This window comes from Alligator mississippiensis, chromosome 2, assembly GCF_030867095.1.
Source record: "Alligator mississippiensis isolate rAllMis1 chromosome 2, rAllMis1, whole genome shotgun sequence".
In the NCBI taxonomy this organism is placed as follows: Eukaryota; Metazoa; Chordata; order Crocodylia; family Alligatoridae; genus Alligator; species Alligator mississippiensis.
The window spans coordinates 231,497,712-231,515,947 of NC_081825.1; the positions used below are offsets into that span (position 1 = coordinate 231,497,712).

The 18,236-nt window shown below is 42.8% G+C and overlaps 1 protein-coding gene across 20 annotated transcripts in view; it reads left to right on the plus strand.

Annotated features, from left to right (window-relative positions):
- Positions 1 to 18,236, plus strand: part of RAD51B (RAD51 paralog B) — a 700,041-nt gene that overhangs the window by 434,874 nt on the left and 246,931 nt on the right. For all 20 annotated transcript variants that reach the window (XR_009460145.1, XR_002086863.2, XM_019476911.2 and 17 more), the window contains one exon: positions 15,790 to 15,914. Coding sequence is in view for 18 of the 20 variants with exons in the window: in XM_019476911.2 (XP_019332456.1) it covers positions 15,790 to 15,914 (125 nt within the window). In the remaining 2 variants the exon portion in view is untranslated. The remainder of the gene's footprint in view (positions 1 to 15,789; positions 15,915 to 18,236) is intronic.

The following is an 18,236-nucleotide window of genomic DNA, read 5'->3' on the forward strand; positions in this document are numbered from 1 at the left end:
TGCAAACACCCCTAACCTGCAAATATTCATCTCTGTACTCAAAATGCCTGGCTAATCTCTGCCTCCATGTAGAGTTCTGAAATGAAAATCAGGTCTAGACAATTCTGATTTTTCAAAAAGCTTGGCTGTTGATCTAAACTTTATAGCTCAAATCCATCTCCGATTATTGTTGTTATCTAAACCTACACAGAATAATTTTAATTCTGAACCATATGACGAGTGCTAAGAGCAATGAGAGTAAACTTTCAGTAGACAATGAAGTCATACAGCAAAAAGACAGTTTTTTTGTTTTGCTTATAAATCTGCACATCTACTAAACGCTACTCAACATTATCTGTTAAAAAGGGGGCATATGTCAAAGTTTGTTCTGATTTTATTAATTACAGAATTTTTCAACTTCTGCTCTCAAGAAATAATCATCCATTGAGATTTGAAAGTACTTAAAAAAGAGGAAAATGCAAAAATGGTCCTAAATTTTATGGGGAGGGCCTCTGGTGGGGAGAGGGAAGTTAGCAAAACTATCAGCTGCTGCAGCATACAACCAATTGTCAACATGCTTTTTGCAGTGCAGCCAATGACACTGCCCCCTGGTCACTGTCACCCAGGATGGTTAGGCATCCTGTTATGTCTCTGCTAGAGATCCTACCAGCTAGAGAGGTGTGAGGAGTGGTTTCTGGATTGGGAATCTGGAGGCTGCAAGCTAACCTTTTAGGGCCTGCATGCGGCTCAGGGTCTGCCAGTTGAACAGATATAATGTCAGTCACTGGTTCAAATATGGCATAGTAAGCCATGATCAGAAATTGGTATGAAGTGGTGATTTTTTGTTAGCCTATATTAAATGAAATTGTCCCAGCAGATCACAGTGTCATGTAGAGATCCCGAATGTGGCTTTAAACAAGTGAGCTTGGGCCCTGGAAATGACTGTCTAGTTACAATAGCATGGATTTGCACATAGGCTTGCTAATCCTACTTCTTAGCAAAGTAAATTAAAATACACAGAGCTCCATGTTACTGTACTTAGACTGTTTAAAATAAGCTAAGTTGTTGCTACACTACACTGCAGTGCTCCCCAGGATATATCAGAAGCACCCTTCCGATGTTGGCACTTCTTGGTCTTCTTGTTGGGCAACTTGACAGACAAGCCAGGGTGTCAGTGTGCAGTGGATGTTGAAATCACATCACAGACTTCATAATTAAATGTGAGTTTCAGTGACAGACTGGTACATAAGAAGCTTGTACTACCACTGCCTGCATCGTACCAGCCATGTAGATGAACAGAGGATATGGGCACCATGCAGGCAATCCAGCACCAGAATATCATTTATGAAAGAATATATAATACTGATATTTTTCTTAATCTCCAGAGAGTGGCTGCCTGCAGAGCAAAGAACTGCATCCCAAGGGATTCCATTAGGTTGCTGAAGTTCCCAAATTTAATTATTCCCCCTGTGTGCCAGTTTTTACTTGAGCCATTATTCCTTCTTTTCCGCTCTCTTGGCATGAAAGCCACATAGGCTAGGAACAGAAATGACACATAAACCAGTATACATGATTGGAAACCAGTTCAAATCTGTAACACACCAAAAGTTTAATGCACATAAACTGCTTTCAAAATGGTCAAAACCAGTTTAAAATAAACCTGGATATAGTATCAAACTTAATTGATTTAGGTTAAATAAGTTTATTGAACTTCTGTCCCAGATCCTTTCCAGATTCAACTTAACTCACAGTCCCCCAGCATTCCAGGATTCTTTGCACCTCCCCCGCAGATCCCACACCCTCATAGGGTGGGTAGGCTAGTCTTGGCTCAAGCTGTCCGCTCCAGCCAAGCAGAAAGGTATGCTCTAGCACCCCCCAGCTTCTGGCTTCCACCACTGCAGGCATGTGGCTGCATTTTGGAATCAAAAGTGAATGTTTGTTCATTTGGTTATCCGTTTAGTCTACATAGCTTAAACTAATCTGTGAAGATTGAATTGATTCAGCCTCAAGCTTTTTGATTGTCTGTACTTAGCTGTAAGATTCCAAACTTCATAGATTCATAGATGTTAGGGTCGGAAGGGACCTCAATAGATCATCGAGTCCGACCCCCTGCATAGGCAGGAAAGAGTGCTGGGTTCAGATGACCCCAGCTAGATACTTATCTAACCTCCTCTTGAAGACCCCCAGGGTAGGGGAGAGCACCACCTCCCTTGGGAGCCCATTCCAGACCTTGGCCACTCTAACTATGAAGAAGTTCTTCCTAATGTCTGGTCTAAATCTGCTCTCTGCTAGCTTGTGACCATTATTTCTTGTAACCCCCGGGGGTGCCTTGGTGAATAAAACCTCACCAATTCCCTTCTGTGCCCCCGTGATGAACTTATAGGCAGCCACAAGGTCACCTCTCAACCTTCTCTTGCGGAGACTGAAGAGGTCCAGGTATATAAAACTTCAGACTGTTTTATATTTTTTCTCCTTGTCAGAGAGGAGCAGTTGACTCATGTGGTTCTAGTTTGGAAAGTTCTGAAGTGGCAAATCCAAATGATGGTTAAACACTAGAAAAGGCTGACAATTTAGCTTGTGAGATTAACTAGCATTGGAAAAGCAAATGCTGTACTCTATGGCTGTCCAGACTGGAGAGCTAAGGAACTTGCATTTGCCTTGACAGAGCAGTTCTAAATCTCACTTTTTTATTCAGCCCTTAAGGGACACAAATGCATGTAATTCTAGCTGTCTACCTCCTTCCTCCTACATGCATTCTGATTAATATCATGATCTGCCCAGTTCCCTAAGGGAAAAAAATCCAGCAATAACTCATTGTTGATTGGTTAGGTGATAATTAAAAGCATTCTCCAGTTTCTTGGTCTCTAAAGTTGCCAAATGCCATGATCGGGCAAAGATTCTTATGGCCCTGTGTATCCTGTATTTGTACAGGCAAGACAAAATTCACTTTTTTTCCCCTACTTGGGATATGTTTTTGCTGAGAGAGAAAGTTGAATGCTAGGAGGATAAAGGGGAGGTGGTTTGGTGGGAGAGGGAGATGGGAGAGGATAGAATGTTTTCAAGAAGATCTGAGCATGGGCAAAGGAAAGGAGGAAGAAAGTGTACAGTGATGAAGACTGGGGGAAGCATCAGACTTTGAAGAGAAAAGTGGTACAAATCAGGGAAATGTTAGACAGGAAAAAAGAAGATAATTTCTTACACCTATTAATAGAAAGAGCCTAGGAAGGAGGGTTAGTTGGGTGGGTAGAGAATTTATCTTTGGTTGTAGGGAATAATCCATCTGTGACAATCCTCTTGTGCTTGCTCTTCACCACTGCTCCCAGCCAGATACTCCCCATTGCAAGCATTTGCATTAGGAATATAGGAAAAATGGTGTTCTGGGAACTGATGGGTTTGTGATTTATTGTCAAACTACAGAAGCAATAGGTCTGAGTGGGTGAAAAGAAAGCATCAGTTCCTTAGGATCTTGACTTTCTGTACTCCCTAGATCTGGGCCTTGTTTCAGGTTGTGTAAACCACCAGCTGCCTTCCCATCTCCACAGAACTCCTGAGACCTGACTATTTTGTTCAGGGCTGGTGAATTGCCTGGCAAGAAATCAGACCAGCTGGATTCTCTCATTTCTTAATATCAATTCAGTTTTCAAGTCAGCAGACAAGAGTCTCAGTTCTGGCTCTCTCCCTTCCTTTCTCTCTCTTTAATGATTTTCAAAACAAAATGGAATCGGCATGAGTCCACTGACACCAGGGATTGAGATTCCCCAGTGCAAAACATACTGATGACAATGGATTTGTTGGCCAGCATCAAGGAGTATAAAGTTAAAAACAAAACAGCATCTGTCTGATTCTCTGGAGAATCTATCTTCCGTCCTGAACTAGACAGATATCCCACATTATTTCTCAGGGTGGAGCAATAGTAATTACTATTTATTTTTAAGGGCCTGTGATGTTTCATGGAAAATATTAAAAGCTATTCTATTTATAAACAGTTCTGATGGCCTGTCTCATCTGTTTCTGTTCCCTTGTCGCTTACAGAATATTATGACAGGATATGAGGAGCAATCAGCAAGAGCTGACAGATTCTTTAAACAAGAATTAGATTCAGTAAAGCTCTTTGGATTGAGGACTGTCCTTTTGTTCTAAGTTTGTAAAGTGCCTCATACAATGCTTCTGGGGGCTCTACATGTTATCACAATGAAAATAATAAAATGACATTATATAATAATAAATCAAAATAACATAAAAATGACTATAAAATGACATTAGAACCTTTCATTCTCAGACTGTGATCCCAAATGAATTACATTGCTACTTCAGATGCCAACTGGGCAGCTGTGCAATCCAGCTGCATCTTGTTGCCTCTTTCCTATTCAGAAATAAGGGTTCTGTAACTGGAGCTTAGCTGACACTTCTTTCTCTGAAGTGGAATAGATTTTCATGAGCTCTTCAGTTATTGTATAACATGTGCAGGAATTTTCTTTTTCTATTGTTCATTCTCTAGTTTCAATTGAAGCCATTTTTAACTGAAAATTGGGATTTTGAATACATGAAAATGTTTGTAAAGTATCTCATGTCTATGGAAATGCCTGACCTTTCACTAAAGGACATGGAAACTAGGGCTGTGCAAAGCTTCGGTCCCTGATTCGATTTGGTGGTGATTCGGCCCAATTTGGTGGCCTAATCTCTGAATCTGAATCAAATCAGAGGACCCTTTAATCTCTTCGAATCGAATCAGAACCCACTGAATCAATTTGGAAAGATTCAGTGATTCAGACACAGACACAGCTTTAAATGTTTTTTCTACATACCTCTAGGTAGCAGGGGCTCATGAGTGCTGCGATGCTGGGGCACGTGAAGTGTCCCACAGAAGCACGGGGAGCTCCCCAGTGTGCTTGCCAGCAGACCCGGAAGTGGACCAGAAGTGCTTCCAGGTCCAACGGGGCGCGCGCCAGGGGCCCCCTGCTGCACCCTCCCCAACTAGGTGACTAGTGCCTCCTGGGTTGGGGGGGGCACCTAGGGTCCCCCTGTAGCTGATCACCAAGCCGGGGAGGCGTGGGGGGCCCCTCAGTGTGCTCCCCGGCAGACCCGGACGTGGACTGGAAGTAATTCCAGTCCACGTCTGGGTTCGCCACTGGGCACATGGAGGGCCCCCTCCCTGCACTCCTATGGGATGTTCCATGTGGCCCAGCATCACAACATTCATGAGCCATACCTACTACCTGAAGTTATATAGAAAACACTTTTAAAGCTGTGTCTGTGTCCGAATCACTGATTCTCCAAATCAGCAATGACTCTTCAGAGTCGGATTCAGCTGAACCAAATTAGGACAACTAATCGAATCGAATTGAATCACTATCCTTGATTCGGGCCAAATCCAAATCGAATAGGGCCCACTTCAGAAACTCCTAATGAAAACCTCATTGTTTGCTTCAGAAATCTGAAAAAAATCTGCTTTTGGCTAAAATATTTGTTCAATGAAAAGGGGCTTTTCTAAAGAAATCTTTCCATTTTTAGGCAGTTCTAGTTCTAGCTTATTTGTATTGGTAAATTTGCCAGTTTCAACCTGCACACCCGTAAGGAGAAAATACATTTGGTAAGAAGGTGCGTTTGTCATCCTGACTTGTACTTGAAATAACTAGCATCTCATTTCCCTGAAAATGTCTGAAGTAATAAAACAGATGGAAAGAAATCGCAGAAAATATATCAAACATTAGCAGATCTTTTAAGGGGAGGCAAATTCTGCTGTCAATTGTATATAGATAAAAGCCATTGGCCTAAGTAGGGCTATATGGGTGTAACAGAAGACAATTTTTTTACGTATCTGTTTGTAAGACATTGGCATTTTGTATTTGGTGATTACCTAGGTCTCTCCAGGTGTCTTCCAGTGTCTCACAGCACGTTTGTTTGGCCCTGTGCAGGTGATACGAAATGGGCAGTTTTTTTAAGTGTCTGTGCTTTATAAATAAAGGACCCATGTGTATTAGTCACTCTTTGACCTACCCACTGCCTATTAATTACCTGGGTACTGGCAGAAGAGACTATATCATATAACAGACATAGTCGTACCAACGGACCAAAGAACAAACTGAGAAGAGTTGAAAATGGCAGAAGTCAGTGAGTGGGAGTTTGAAGGGCACTATGGTTAGTTAATGTATACAGAAGCTGGTCCTATGGGGATTTTTTTGTCTTTTAACTGTCTGATGGGTTTTTCCACCATTAGATATTTTTATATCCGTACTTTTTAAATAGAGTCAAGCTTGGGGGAGAGGGGGAAACTTCTGGTGTCAGTCTTTAGAGATATGTACAAAAAAGCTAGGCTAAGTATAATACAAGTGAAAAGCAGTGGCCTTTGCATGCTCTACCAGCGAACCACAACTGCCTATGCAAGGGGGAAAAGTACTTTCATTCTTAATGAAGAGTGTGTTCGTTCTGTTGAGCAGAGTGGTGATTCTTTGTAAAATATTTTCTGTGCTTTAAAAAAATCTCATTTTTAGTAATGTGTTGCAGCCATGTTGTACAGATTTGATATTCTGGGAGATTATTTTCCTCTGCACATCTCAGCCTAAACTTGTTAATAGATGCCTTCCCATGTCTTATGGGAAAAGATTTTTAAACCTCAGCAGAGACCACAGAGGGACCTAAGAGCAAGACTAAACATAGTGAACAAAGGAGGAGGAAGGGGCCTGTTGAGACATTGAGTCCAATCCTCTGTATTCATAATCATTTAAGGAATCCCCCAAATTATACTTCCAACCTGCATTACAAGAAGGCATAATGCCCTGTGCCCCAAAAACACCCTCTAATATGCCTCAGGTAAAAAATACTTCTAGTGCCCTACCACTGCAATGGTAGGGAAGCACGTTGTCAATATATACTGAGAAGATTCTTGAACTGACAGAGGCTGCGCATGCAAGCGACTTGGCTATCATGAGTGACTTCAATTACCCGGACACAGATTGGGAGGAACACTCAGCTAGGTCGGATCGGTCATGTAGTTTCTTAACTGTGATTCATAGATGCTAGGGTTGGAAGGGACCTCAATAGATCATCGAGTCTGACCCCCTGCATAGGCAGGAAAGAGTGCTGGGTTCGGATGACCCCAGCTAGATGCTTATCTAACCTCCTCTTGAAGACCCTCAGGGTAGGGGAGAGCACCACCTCCTTTGGGAGCCCGTTCCAGACCTTGGCCACAATAACTGTGAAGAAGTTCTTCCTAATGTCTAGTCTAAATCTGCTCTCTGCTAGCTTGTGGCCATTGTTTCTTGTAACCCCCAGGGGTGCCTTGGTGAATAAAACCTCACCAATTCCCTTCTGTGCCCCTGTGATGAACTTATAGGCAGGCACAAGGTCGCCTCTCAACCTTTTCTTGCGGAGGCTGAAGAGGTCCAGGTGCCCCAGTCTCTCCTCATAGGGCTTGGCCTGCAAGCCCTTAACCATACAAGTGGCCCTTCTCTGGACCCTCTCCAAGTTATCCACATCCCTCTTGAAGTATGGCGCCCAAAACTGCACGCAGTACTCCAACTGCGGTCTGACCAGCACCCGATAGAGGAGAAGTATCACCTCCTTGGATCTGTTCGTCATGCATCTGCTGATGCACGATAAAGTGCCATTAGCTTTTCTGATGGCTTCGTCACACTGCCGACTCATGTTCATCTTGGAGTCCGCTAGGACTCCAAGATCCTTTTCCACTTCCGTTCCACCAAGCAGGTCATTTCCTAGGCAGTAGGTATGCTGGACATTTTTCCTCCCTAGGTGCAGCACTTTGCATTTCTCCTTGTTGAACTGCATTCTGTTGTTTTCTGCCCATATGTCCAACCTGTCCAGGTCTGCTTGTAGTTGTTCCCTGCTCTCCGGTGTGTCCACTTCTCCCCACAGTTTTGTGTCATCTGCAAACTTGGACAGAGCACACTTCACTCCCTCGTCCAAGTCGCTAATGAAGATATTGAAGAGTATCAGTCCAAGGACCGAGCCCTGCGGGACCCCACTGCCCACAATCGAGGAGCTCTTTCTGACCCAGGAAGTATGAGAGCCTATCAGAGGTACCACTCTCCTAGACTTGGTCCTGGCCAAAGCAGATGATCTGGTGTGTGGCTTGAACATAGAAGGTAGCTTGTGCAGCAGTGACCATGAGCTCATCAGGTTCACTGTCTGCCGCAAGGTTGACAAATCAACTAGCAGGATTGAAGACCTGGACTTCAAAAATGCTGACTTCAATGGGCTCAGGGCACAGTAGGGGAGGCAATAACGGACCAGGGAAAGAAGGCGAATGGGGTGAATGAAGAGTGGTCGTTCCTCAAGGACACAATCCTCTAAGTACAAAAAAAACCTGTTCCCATGAAGAGGAAAGGTAGCAGAAGTGCTGGCAAGCCCTCTTGGCTCAATAGGGACATCACGGTCCTCTTGAAAAAGAAAAAAGAGGCATACACACAGTGGAAGCTAGGGACAGTCCTCAAGGAGGACTATACAACAGTGGTCTGCACTTGTAAGGAAATGATTAGGAAAGCTAAGGTGGTGACTGAGTTTAGGTTAGCCAAGGGAGCCAAGAACAATAAGAAGTCCTTCTTTAGGTATGTAGGGATCAGAAAGAAAACAAATGGAAGCGTGGGGCCCCTGCTTAATGCCTTGGGACAGCTGGTAACAGACACTCAGGAAAAAAACTGAACTCCTGAATGCCCAATTTGCTTCGGTATTTCACCAGAGCAAGGGGAAAGACAAGCAAAATAAGGATCACAGGGGCATGGTGGGAATAATAGCCTTCCCACTGTAGATGCTGAGTGGTGCAAAACCAACTAGAAGAGCTAGACATTTATAAGTTAGCAGGACCAGATGGACTTCACCTGAGAGTGCTGATGGAGCTGGCTGAGGTCACTGCAGAACCCCTGGCAAAAATCTTTCAGAAATCATGGCACAAAGGAGATCCCTGAGGATTGGAAGAGGGCCAACATTATGCCCATCTTCAAGAATGGGAAGAGAGAGGACCTGGGCAATTATAGGCCAATCAGCCTAATTTCCATCCCAGGGAAAATCCTGGAAAAACTCATTAAAGAATCTACGTGTGATACACTCATTGAGGGTAAGATTCTGAACAGATTGGTCTTGTCTTACCAATCTCATCTCCTTCTATGAACAGGTTTCTTGCCACCTGGACATGGGATAAAAGGGCAACATTATGTACCTAGACCCCCAAAAGGCTTTTCATAGATTTCATAGATATTAGGGGCTGTAATGGACCTCATGAGATCATCGAGTCCAGCCTCCCCCCCCCCCCCCCCAATAGGCAGGAAGTCATCTGGGATCAAGTGACACCAGCAAGAAATACATCCTCATGTTTTTTGAAAGAGTCCAGAGTAGGTGCTTGCACCACCTCTTGGGGCAGTTTGTTCCAGACCCTGGACACTCTCACCATAAATAACTTTTTTCTTATTTCTAGTCTAAATAGGCCTTCCTGGAGTTTATGGCTGTTAGACCTTGTTATCTCTTGGGGAGCTCTGGTGAACAGGTGTTCTCCCAGGTCCTGGGCCTAGCCGCCGGGAGCATGCATCGTTCATGCCTACAATTATATAAGAGGGACCATGGGTCAGTGACCACCCGCAGGCATCAGCGGTGGTACTGGCAGCAGGATGGCGAACAGTGACTCCCTTTTTGCAGGGGATGCACCGCCACACGCAGGGGGTGCACATGCACCTGCATGCACCCCCTATGCGTCACCCCAGTTGTAGGCTGCCACCAAACCCCCCCCTCAGCCTTCTCTTTTCCAGACTGAAGAGTTCCAAGTCCCTCAGCCTCTCCTCGTATGGCCTGCCCTCCAGGCCTTGGATCATACGCGTCTCCTCTGGACTCTCTCAAGCTCTTCCACATCCGTCCTGAAGTGGGGGGCCCAATACTGGATGCAGTACTCCAGCTGTGGTCTCACCAGGGCCGAGTGAAGTGGGAGGATGACTTCCCTGGTTTTGCTTGAGATGCATCGGTGGATGCAGACCATAGTTTGGTTTTGTTTGCCAGCCACAGCTTCACATTGGTGGCTCATATTCATCTTGTGGTCAGTGAAGACCCCCATGTCCCTTTCAGTCATGGTGCTAGCAAGCATAGCAGTGCCGGGCCTGTAAGTATGTTGAAGGTTCTTTCTACCGAGGTGCAGCACCTTACACTTCTCTACATTGAAGGCCATCAGGTTTTGGTCAGTCCACCTTGAGAGCATGTCCAAGTCAGCCTGTATCCCCAGCCTGTCCTCCAGTGTGACTGCCCTCCCCCATAATTTGGTATCATCCGCAAACTTTGCCAGTTCACACCTGACTCCCGAATCCAAATCATTAATGAAGATGTTAAAGAGTACTGGCCCAAGTACCGAGCCCTGAGGGACTCCACTGGTCATCCTGTGCCACGCTGATTTGCTAGTCATCAACTAGTACTCTTTGGGGCCGACCCTGTAGCCAGTTACCTAGCCATTGGACCATAAGATAATCAAGGCCACAGTTCCCCAGCTTAACCAGGAGGACATCATGGGGAACTAGGTCAAAGGCTTTCTTGAAATCCAGATATATGACATGCACGTCATTTCCCTTGTCCAGGGCACATATTACTTGGTCATAGAAGATTAGGTTAGTCAGGCAAGACCTGCCAGTCACAAAGCTGTGTTGGCTGGCTTTCAGATGCTTGCCTTCCGTTAGACTGGTGTTGATGGATTTCTTGACAATTATTTCCAGGACTTTTCCAGGGGCAGACATCGGACTGATTGGTCTATAATTTCCCAGGTCATCCCTCCTCTCTTTCTTAAAGATAAGGGACCACAGTGGCTCTTTTTCACTCTTCTGGGACCTTGCCTGAGCACCATGAATTTTCAAATATCTCTGCCAAGGGGGATGCAATGATGTCTGCCTGCTCCTTCAAGACTCTTGGGTGCATTCCATTTGGGCCCGTGGACTTGTGAATGTCCAGTTTCTCAAGGTGTTCCCTCACCTGATCCACATCAATTTTGGGCCTGTCACCCGCTCCTAGAATGGTTTGTGTCATTTCTGACAGTGTGATCCCCTTGGGAGGATGAAAAACCGATGCGAAAAAGTCATTTAGAAGATTGGCCCTTTCTTGAATGTTGGATGTCAGTTGCCCCATTAGGTCTCTCAGGGGCCCAGTGCTATCTTTGTTCTTTTTTTTGACTTCCCACGTATCTGAAGGAGGACGTTTTGTTGTCCTTGATTCCTGTAGCTAGCCTGAGTTCAGTTGTGCCTTCGCTTTTCTGGACTGCTCTCTGGAGGTGTGGGAGAGTGCTGAGTAGTCCTCTTTGGTGATGCTTCCTGTTTTCCAACTGGTGTAGGGTTCTCTTTTGAGTTTAATGAGGTCCAACAGTTCCTTGTTCAGCTAAGGGGGCTTTCTTGCCCACGGACTGCATTTCTTGTGAGATGGAATGGCTTTCCCCTTTTATGGAGGGAAAGGCATTACATTTTTCATCCTCATCCATTCTTTGGCCTCCATGCAGCTATTGCCAACAAAAAGGCCATTTAATACAAGTTCTTGGGATTTTGTGATCTGGACTGGAGCCAGCCACTCATTTATACATGTTATTGAACTTGAGCTGGATTAGAATGAATAACCTCCAGCCGAAGGAGCACCAGATTATCCATTACCAATCTCCCTTCTGTTCTTGACGATGGTCTCTTTGGTCACAGTGCCAAGCGGATCTGACGCAGAAGTCTCTAGATATGAAAATACTGGAGATGGAGGTGTAAGAGAGAGACAGAATATGTGGGTAAGGTGTGAATGCAATATCGTTTGTTCTCTTCCGTTTAAAAGCTCACTCAAGATTTAAAGATATTTTAAATAAAAACTAAGAGGACATTTTTAACAGAATATCTGAACTGCAATCTGTTTTCCTGTCATTTCCTCTCTCCTGCTGTCTCTTAGTGTTTGTTGTAGGGAGAAGGGACAGAATATCTGCTGCCACTGTTCATGAACCTCTGTAAAGCTGACTATTCCCCCCTCAACTCAGCTCACCACTTGCAAGGTTCCTTTCTGTTTCTTACTTAATGCCTAAAATTACAGCAAGACCCAGAGTATCTCTTTAAAATGGAAACCTTTTCTGCAAGGCATTCTTTTGCACCCTGTAAAAATGTTGTGCCATAAATTTGCTCTGGCTTTAATAACCACTTTGCACCAGAGTCATAAATTTAAATAGCTTCATGGAAGAGAGTTTGCCTGGAAGTGGGTCACACAAACAGTCCTCTTTCAGACAGGTGCTGACACAGCCTGATACAATTGAGGCCACAGCAATTAGCTTGCCTGCTTCCTTTTAAATTGCCACGAACCTTATCCTGCATTCTTTGTGCCTCCAGAGCTCCTGTTGACATGCATAGGAGTTTTAGGTTTGGAATGAATGCAGGTTCAGGAAGAGTAATGGTGTGATGTCTCCTCCACTTGGGCCCTAAATGGTTAACCATTTCACTGCCCAGCTCAGCTGCCATCTCTACTTTGTAAAGTCCAGACTTTATTTCATATATTATCTAGTAACAGAGGCACAGAACTTTAGGAAGGTTTTGATCTGAACTTCACAGCTAGCTGCTACCTCTATGACAGGCCAAATAAGAGCTCACATCTGACTGCCTTTCAGCTTTGGGCTTCTTCTCCATTTCTAGCTGTGAAGAAAAGAAAGGAATAATGGCTTGGATGAGGGCCTCAGCCTTATTCCACGTGACTAAAAGAGAGCTGTAAAGTCTTTAGGCTGCCTTTTGCTCCTGTCATTCACATTAAATCTTCTAGAATAATCATCTCAGAGTATTTCTGTGCTTTATAAAATAATCTCTAAACACTTTGCAAATCTTAATGAATTATAGTAAATAACTTGCTCCAAGTTACTAAAAGGGTCACTGGCAGAGCTGGAGATGAAACTTAGATCACCTAGTCCTCTGTTGTTAACACTTAACTACTCTCCTTTATCCAGCTGGCAAACTGCATTGGAGGAAGAGATTAAGAGAAGCTGTTGTCAGCCCATATACCTTTTCAATTCATGTTGGTTAAACAATTACAGATTTGATGCTGCAACTTCCTTTTTGATGCTACCAGATTCACTTATCCATGTGGAAGCTTGATGTGTATAAGCTCATTCATCCCTTCATTTTAATGAAAGAAAAGCAATCCTCGTCACAATATTAGTGCTCTTATAGACTGTCTCCAAACCAGAAAAGATATTGTTCTGGACAAGAGTAGGTGCTTGGTTACAATGAGGGAAGGAAAGTAAACTTAGGGAGAGTTTATATCCACATCCAACTCTTGCCTTGGATCAGATTCCTCATTCATTTTTGTGGACCCCAAAAATTTCAGGGCCTCATCCAAAGCCCAATAGATCATTGATTTATCCAAGTGATTTATGTAGGTTTTACATAAGCCTTTTAGGGTAGTAAGATGGTCTCCGTGCCTGCGCATTATTTCGATCTGGCTCTGCAATGTCTGTATAGATTGGGCACTTCAGCAGGGCTCTTTGGCACTTCTGTCTAATCGCTGATTTAGTCAGCTATTAGATAAAAGTGCAAGAAAAGCCCCACTAAAGTGCCCAGTCTGTACAGGTATTGGGTGAACCACGTCCAACTAACGTGATGCCTCTTCTGGGCATACACTGGGAGTGTGGCGTTTAAAGTGCCATTTTTTGTGGGTTTTTTATGTCTGTAAGCAGCCCATGTTCCTCCATTGAAAGCCCATTTGGCTTGTGTAGGATACTCTATTGCTGCTTTGTTGAAAGGCATTACAGGTTTCCCTTGCTTTATGCAGGTTCTGTATGTGCGAATTCGCTCTTACGCAATGACCCTTTTTATACCAAAATTTCGTTATATGTGAGGTAAATTCACTCTTATGCGATCACTGTGGTGGAAGCCTGCATTTAGCTGCTTTGTGCAGTGCATTGTGGGAGTGAAGTACACCAAAATATAGTCTCCTGTGTGGACCTGTGCTCCTTGCTAGTTATCTGCGACACGTGTTTCTGTAGTTCCCATCCCCATTATGATAGTGCCCTCTGCTTGTGTGCACTGTCTGCAGTTGGTGAGTACCAAAATTGTCTTGTAAAAGTGGTAAAAATGGGTCTGGGGGTCAGTTCAGTCGAGGTCTCAGAACCCATTGTAAAGTGGGTTCCCTTTATGCAAACTTGAGTTACGTGCCATTTTCCAGGAACACATGTACAGCATAAAATGTGGGAAACCTGTACTATATTTCTGCTGTTTATATTTGTTTGCCTCCTTTTAAGAGCACATTAATGAATAAATAGTATTTGGACTGACAGTAAATATAAGAATTGTTAATAGAATATTTGAATTTTAACATATTTTCCTGATGTTTTCTTTTTCCTGCCTCTGATGCATCTCTTGTTATCTGGTATTGTTTGAGGAGAAGGTAAATACTAACAGCTGTCATCATCCTTAAATTTTCTGCAAAGCCATGTTAGCTCAGCTCACCACTTGCTAGTTTGGTTTCTTGTTTTTTGCTTTACAAATAGAAATGTGATAGAGGGGGCTGCTCCTGAGTTTGCAGACAGGCTGAACCAGTGGCTCCAGCTGAGATGTCAACATCCCTTTGCATTTTAGCAAATAAATAAACCAGAATAAATTATCAAAGTTTAAATGAGAACATTAACCATTTTTACTATGGATTGTTTTAACAGAAATGTTTGACTAGTCTGGAATTTTATTTGGAGAATAATATCTACTCTTTTTGTTTTTTCACTGCACCTTCTATTTCCTAGTTTGAAATATGAAGTGATGAACTGGGTCTCTACACTATGGCTGTGTGCATATTTGTGGAGGTCATTTTAGGGATTTTTTGTGCATATCAGCACAGAAGTTGAAGGAAAAAAATCTATTAAGGTACATACCCTGGTGGGTAGTGTAGGATTCTTCCACAGTTTATTTTCCAAACCTTTGTCCAAATTTAGATTTGACTCAATCCTGCCACCTAATGTGTCAGGAAGTTTCCTGACATCCAGTCTAATTTTCTCTTGTTTGGATTCAGTCCGATATTCTTAGTTTCTCCCTTTTGGATGACCTCCAACAGCTCCTCTCTCTACTCATACATCCGTTCCATCTACTTCCTTAATTACTTTTGATGTTCTTCTCTGAATTTCCTTCAATTTATCCACATTTTTCTGTTCTTGAAGTATCACCTGGAATAAAAAAAAATCAGCCTTCTATGTCTACATCTTATATGGAACATGGTATTCGAGAGAGAAAAGCCTGAGGCTTTTGCCAGCATTTATAGGTAGGTCTCCAATTTTAGTGTTAGAAAAATAAGGTGGAATGGTAGTTTAGCAAGCCAGGTCATGCTGCATTATTGGAAATGCCTTCGCCTGTGTTATCATTGCTGATCAGAGCAGAGTATGCAAAAAGTATTTTCCTTAAAGGTTATAGAAAGTTCACATGATTGAGAAGATACCAAAACTGTGCTTCCAGTTAGAGGGCCAGTTTCATCCCTGCTCTACAAGTTTTACAGAATCTGTCAAATGTCTAGTAGTATGGAGTGTTGTTTAATTCTTAGATCAGAGACATGATTACCATCTTTGCTGGCTCCACAGTTATGCCCCATAAACCTCATTCTTTATTGTTCCTTTTAAGAACTTCTTTTTGCTAATCTGCTTCCTTGTTTTCCTAGCCCTTGGAAACTGGGACCTAGAAAGCAGGAAAGCAGAGTTCAGGCAATTGAAAATGTGAGCTAAATTTACATGTGAGAGATGATCGCTTAGCTCATGGAATTAACTGGGAAACTTGGTAATGGTTGCTCAGCAAACACGTATCTTGGGTGCAGTCATGGCAGATTGGACTGAATATTTCTATTTGTTTTTAGTTTCAGGAGCACCTGGGAGCAGGAAGATGGAATCTGGGTGTATGATAGCAGCACTGGGGAACACATGGAGTCACAGTGTCAACACTAGGCTCATACTGCAGTATCATGACTTGCAGACAAGGCAGGTGAGAAATTAATGGGGGAGAGGAGAGAGAAACAGAAGTGTGGTACTCAAATGCATATAATCTGCAATTTAGAGCCTGGTCTCACTACATTTGGGCCCACTGTTTAAAAATGGCTTTCTCTGATTTTGAATGTGCTTTACTGAGTGTATTGGCATCTTGTGTTTCATGTGGCAGCCAGTTCCAGGTGGCCAGTGTCCTGCTCTGACCTGTTTTCTGGAGCAGAGATGGATTCACTCCGCAGACTGTGTGTTTGGGTGGAAGCGTGGGGTCCTTGAGGAACTGGGTGCCTCACATTCTTGAAATGCAAAAATCTAGAACTCTTGGTTCCAAAATACCTTTTATTAGACCAACTGAGAAACTGCAATTTTTTTCTCTTTTTCTGCAAGCTTTTGGGCTCATGTGCTCTTCTTCAGGCTCAGGGAAAGTTCAAGACGGTAAAAAGTCCCTGTAGGCAGGAAATAAACTTCATTTTTGCACAGAGGAAGCAGAAGCTGGAAAACTGACCCTCTGGGCCCATGAGAGTCTCTTTGTGAGCTTGCTCTTTGTTGTGTAGATCAAGCAGGATTTCTTCCCTGGTGGTGTCACATGGCAGACAGGGAGGTATAGAAGTTAAGTTTATAATCCAAAATTGGCTCAAATTTGGCATCTTCCATGTTTCAGGGATGTATGTAGTAGCCGTGTTGGTCTAAGACAAAAAGAAATGCAATAAACTAGAACTCCTGGTTCCAAAATGATACTTTTTATTAGACCAACTGAGACATTGCAAAAAAAATATCTTTTTCTGCAAGCTTTTGGGCTCTTGAGATACAGATGCTAATAATTTGAATGCCTTGACCCTTGGTAGGAGAGATGGTTGTTTCTCTGCCTATCTGCAGCCCCTATGCTAACTTCTTTTTTTCAATCCTACATCAAATTTCTGCTGTATTAGGATAGAAATAATTTTACACTGTGCAACTGTTTGCAAGTGAAATTTCACCTACAAGCATAAAAGCAAACATAGAGGCAATTTTCCAGAAGCATACTATTGTTAGGGAGAGAGTTCACTATTTTCACTGAGAAATGTCATTTCAGTGAAATACAGTGACTTTTTTTACTTGCAGAAATGATTGTTTAATTTTTGAGGATCCCAATGAAAAACTTTGGGTGGCAAGATGTAAAGGAGCTTGCTTTTTTAAGACTCTAGCAAAACTCATGATGTAATGTCCTCCCTTGGGCTATCTGTGGTTGGAATCTCTCTGGGCTTCACATACTTCACTATTATGATGAGGTAACTCTTTCCAAAGATCCTGTCCCTCCTTCTAATGTTACTGATTTCCTGTTCCTTAAAGTAGTAATATTGTCAGAAAAGTGACTGTTTTAAAACTTGCACCTTCTTAGTCTTCATATTTGCTCCCTGTGTGTCTTCAAATCTGAGCTGCTGATTTTACTGACACAAACCAAGGTTTCTCTCTGTTAACCCTTACACAGCCACAGGAAGAGCAAGCAAGTCTATTCTGCCATGCATGTCATCAGTAAAGTTCTAACTTAAGTATTTTTATTACTGGAGCTGATACGCGATGGGAAATAGTATCTCACTAGAGCCTCAGATTCCAGGTTGTTTGCTAAAAATGAATCTTTTGACTCCCATTCAGTGAGTGGGACATTTAGTCTTGAGTCACTGAAAAATCTGTACTAATTTGTACAGAAACACACTACTGACATTGGCTACTCTTTAAAAAGCTCACCCTAGTTCTGATTTACATTCTCTGCCCCAGGGAGTGCTTGCTCTTTTAGATACTTTGGGCTTGATAAAAATAAGTCAGTTGAATCTTGGATTGTTCTAAAGGTGGTTTGTAAAGGGAGTGGTATTGTTTTTTGTGCTGCGCCATGATGTACAAAGCTAGCTAAACAGGCTTAGAAACATTTTTCCAGTTTCTGACCTGACTAGTATATAAATATGAAGCCTGATCTTTCTTGATCTTACTATGGGTCTAATGGGTTACAAATGTGTTGATTTTTTTTTTTCTTCTGAATGCTTTTGTTAAATATATGTTCTAAAAATATCAGCGTGCTGTAACTGATTTCCCTATTCCAAACAATCTGGTGTCAGTTCCTTGATACTTGTGATAATATGTTCTAGGACAGTGATTCTCAGTCAGAGTGCTGAGAGATCCTTTTAAGGATGCTGTACAATATTAGTACTGTTAGGTGTGAAAACAGCTATAATTAATAAGATAAACCCAGAAATTTCAAATACGAATCTGTAGTGTTAAAAATATTCAGACTTGTTGTGGCCTTTCTGAATTCTTTGCAATAGAAAAATTCCTCTATTTTTCTGTAGCC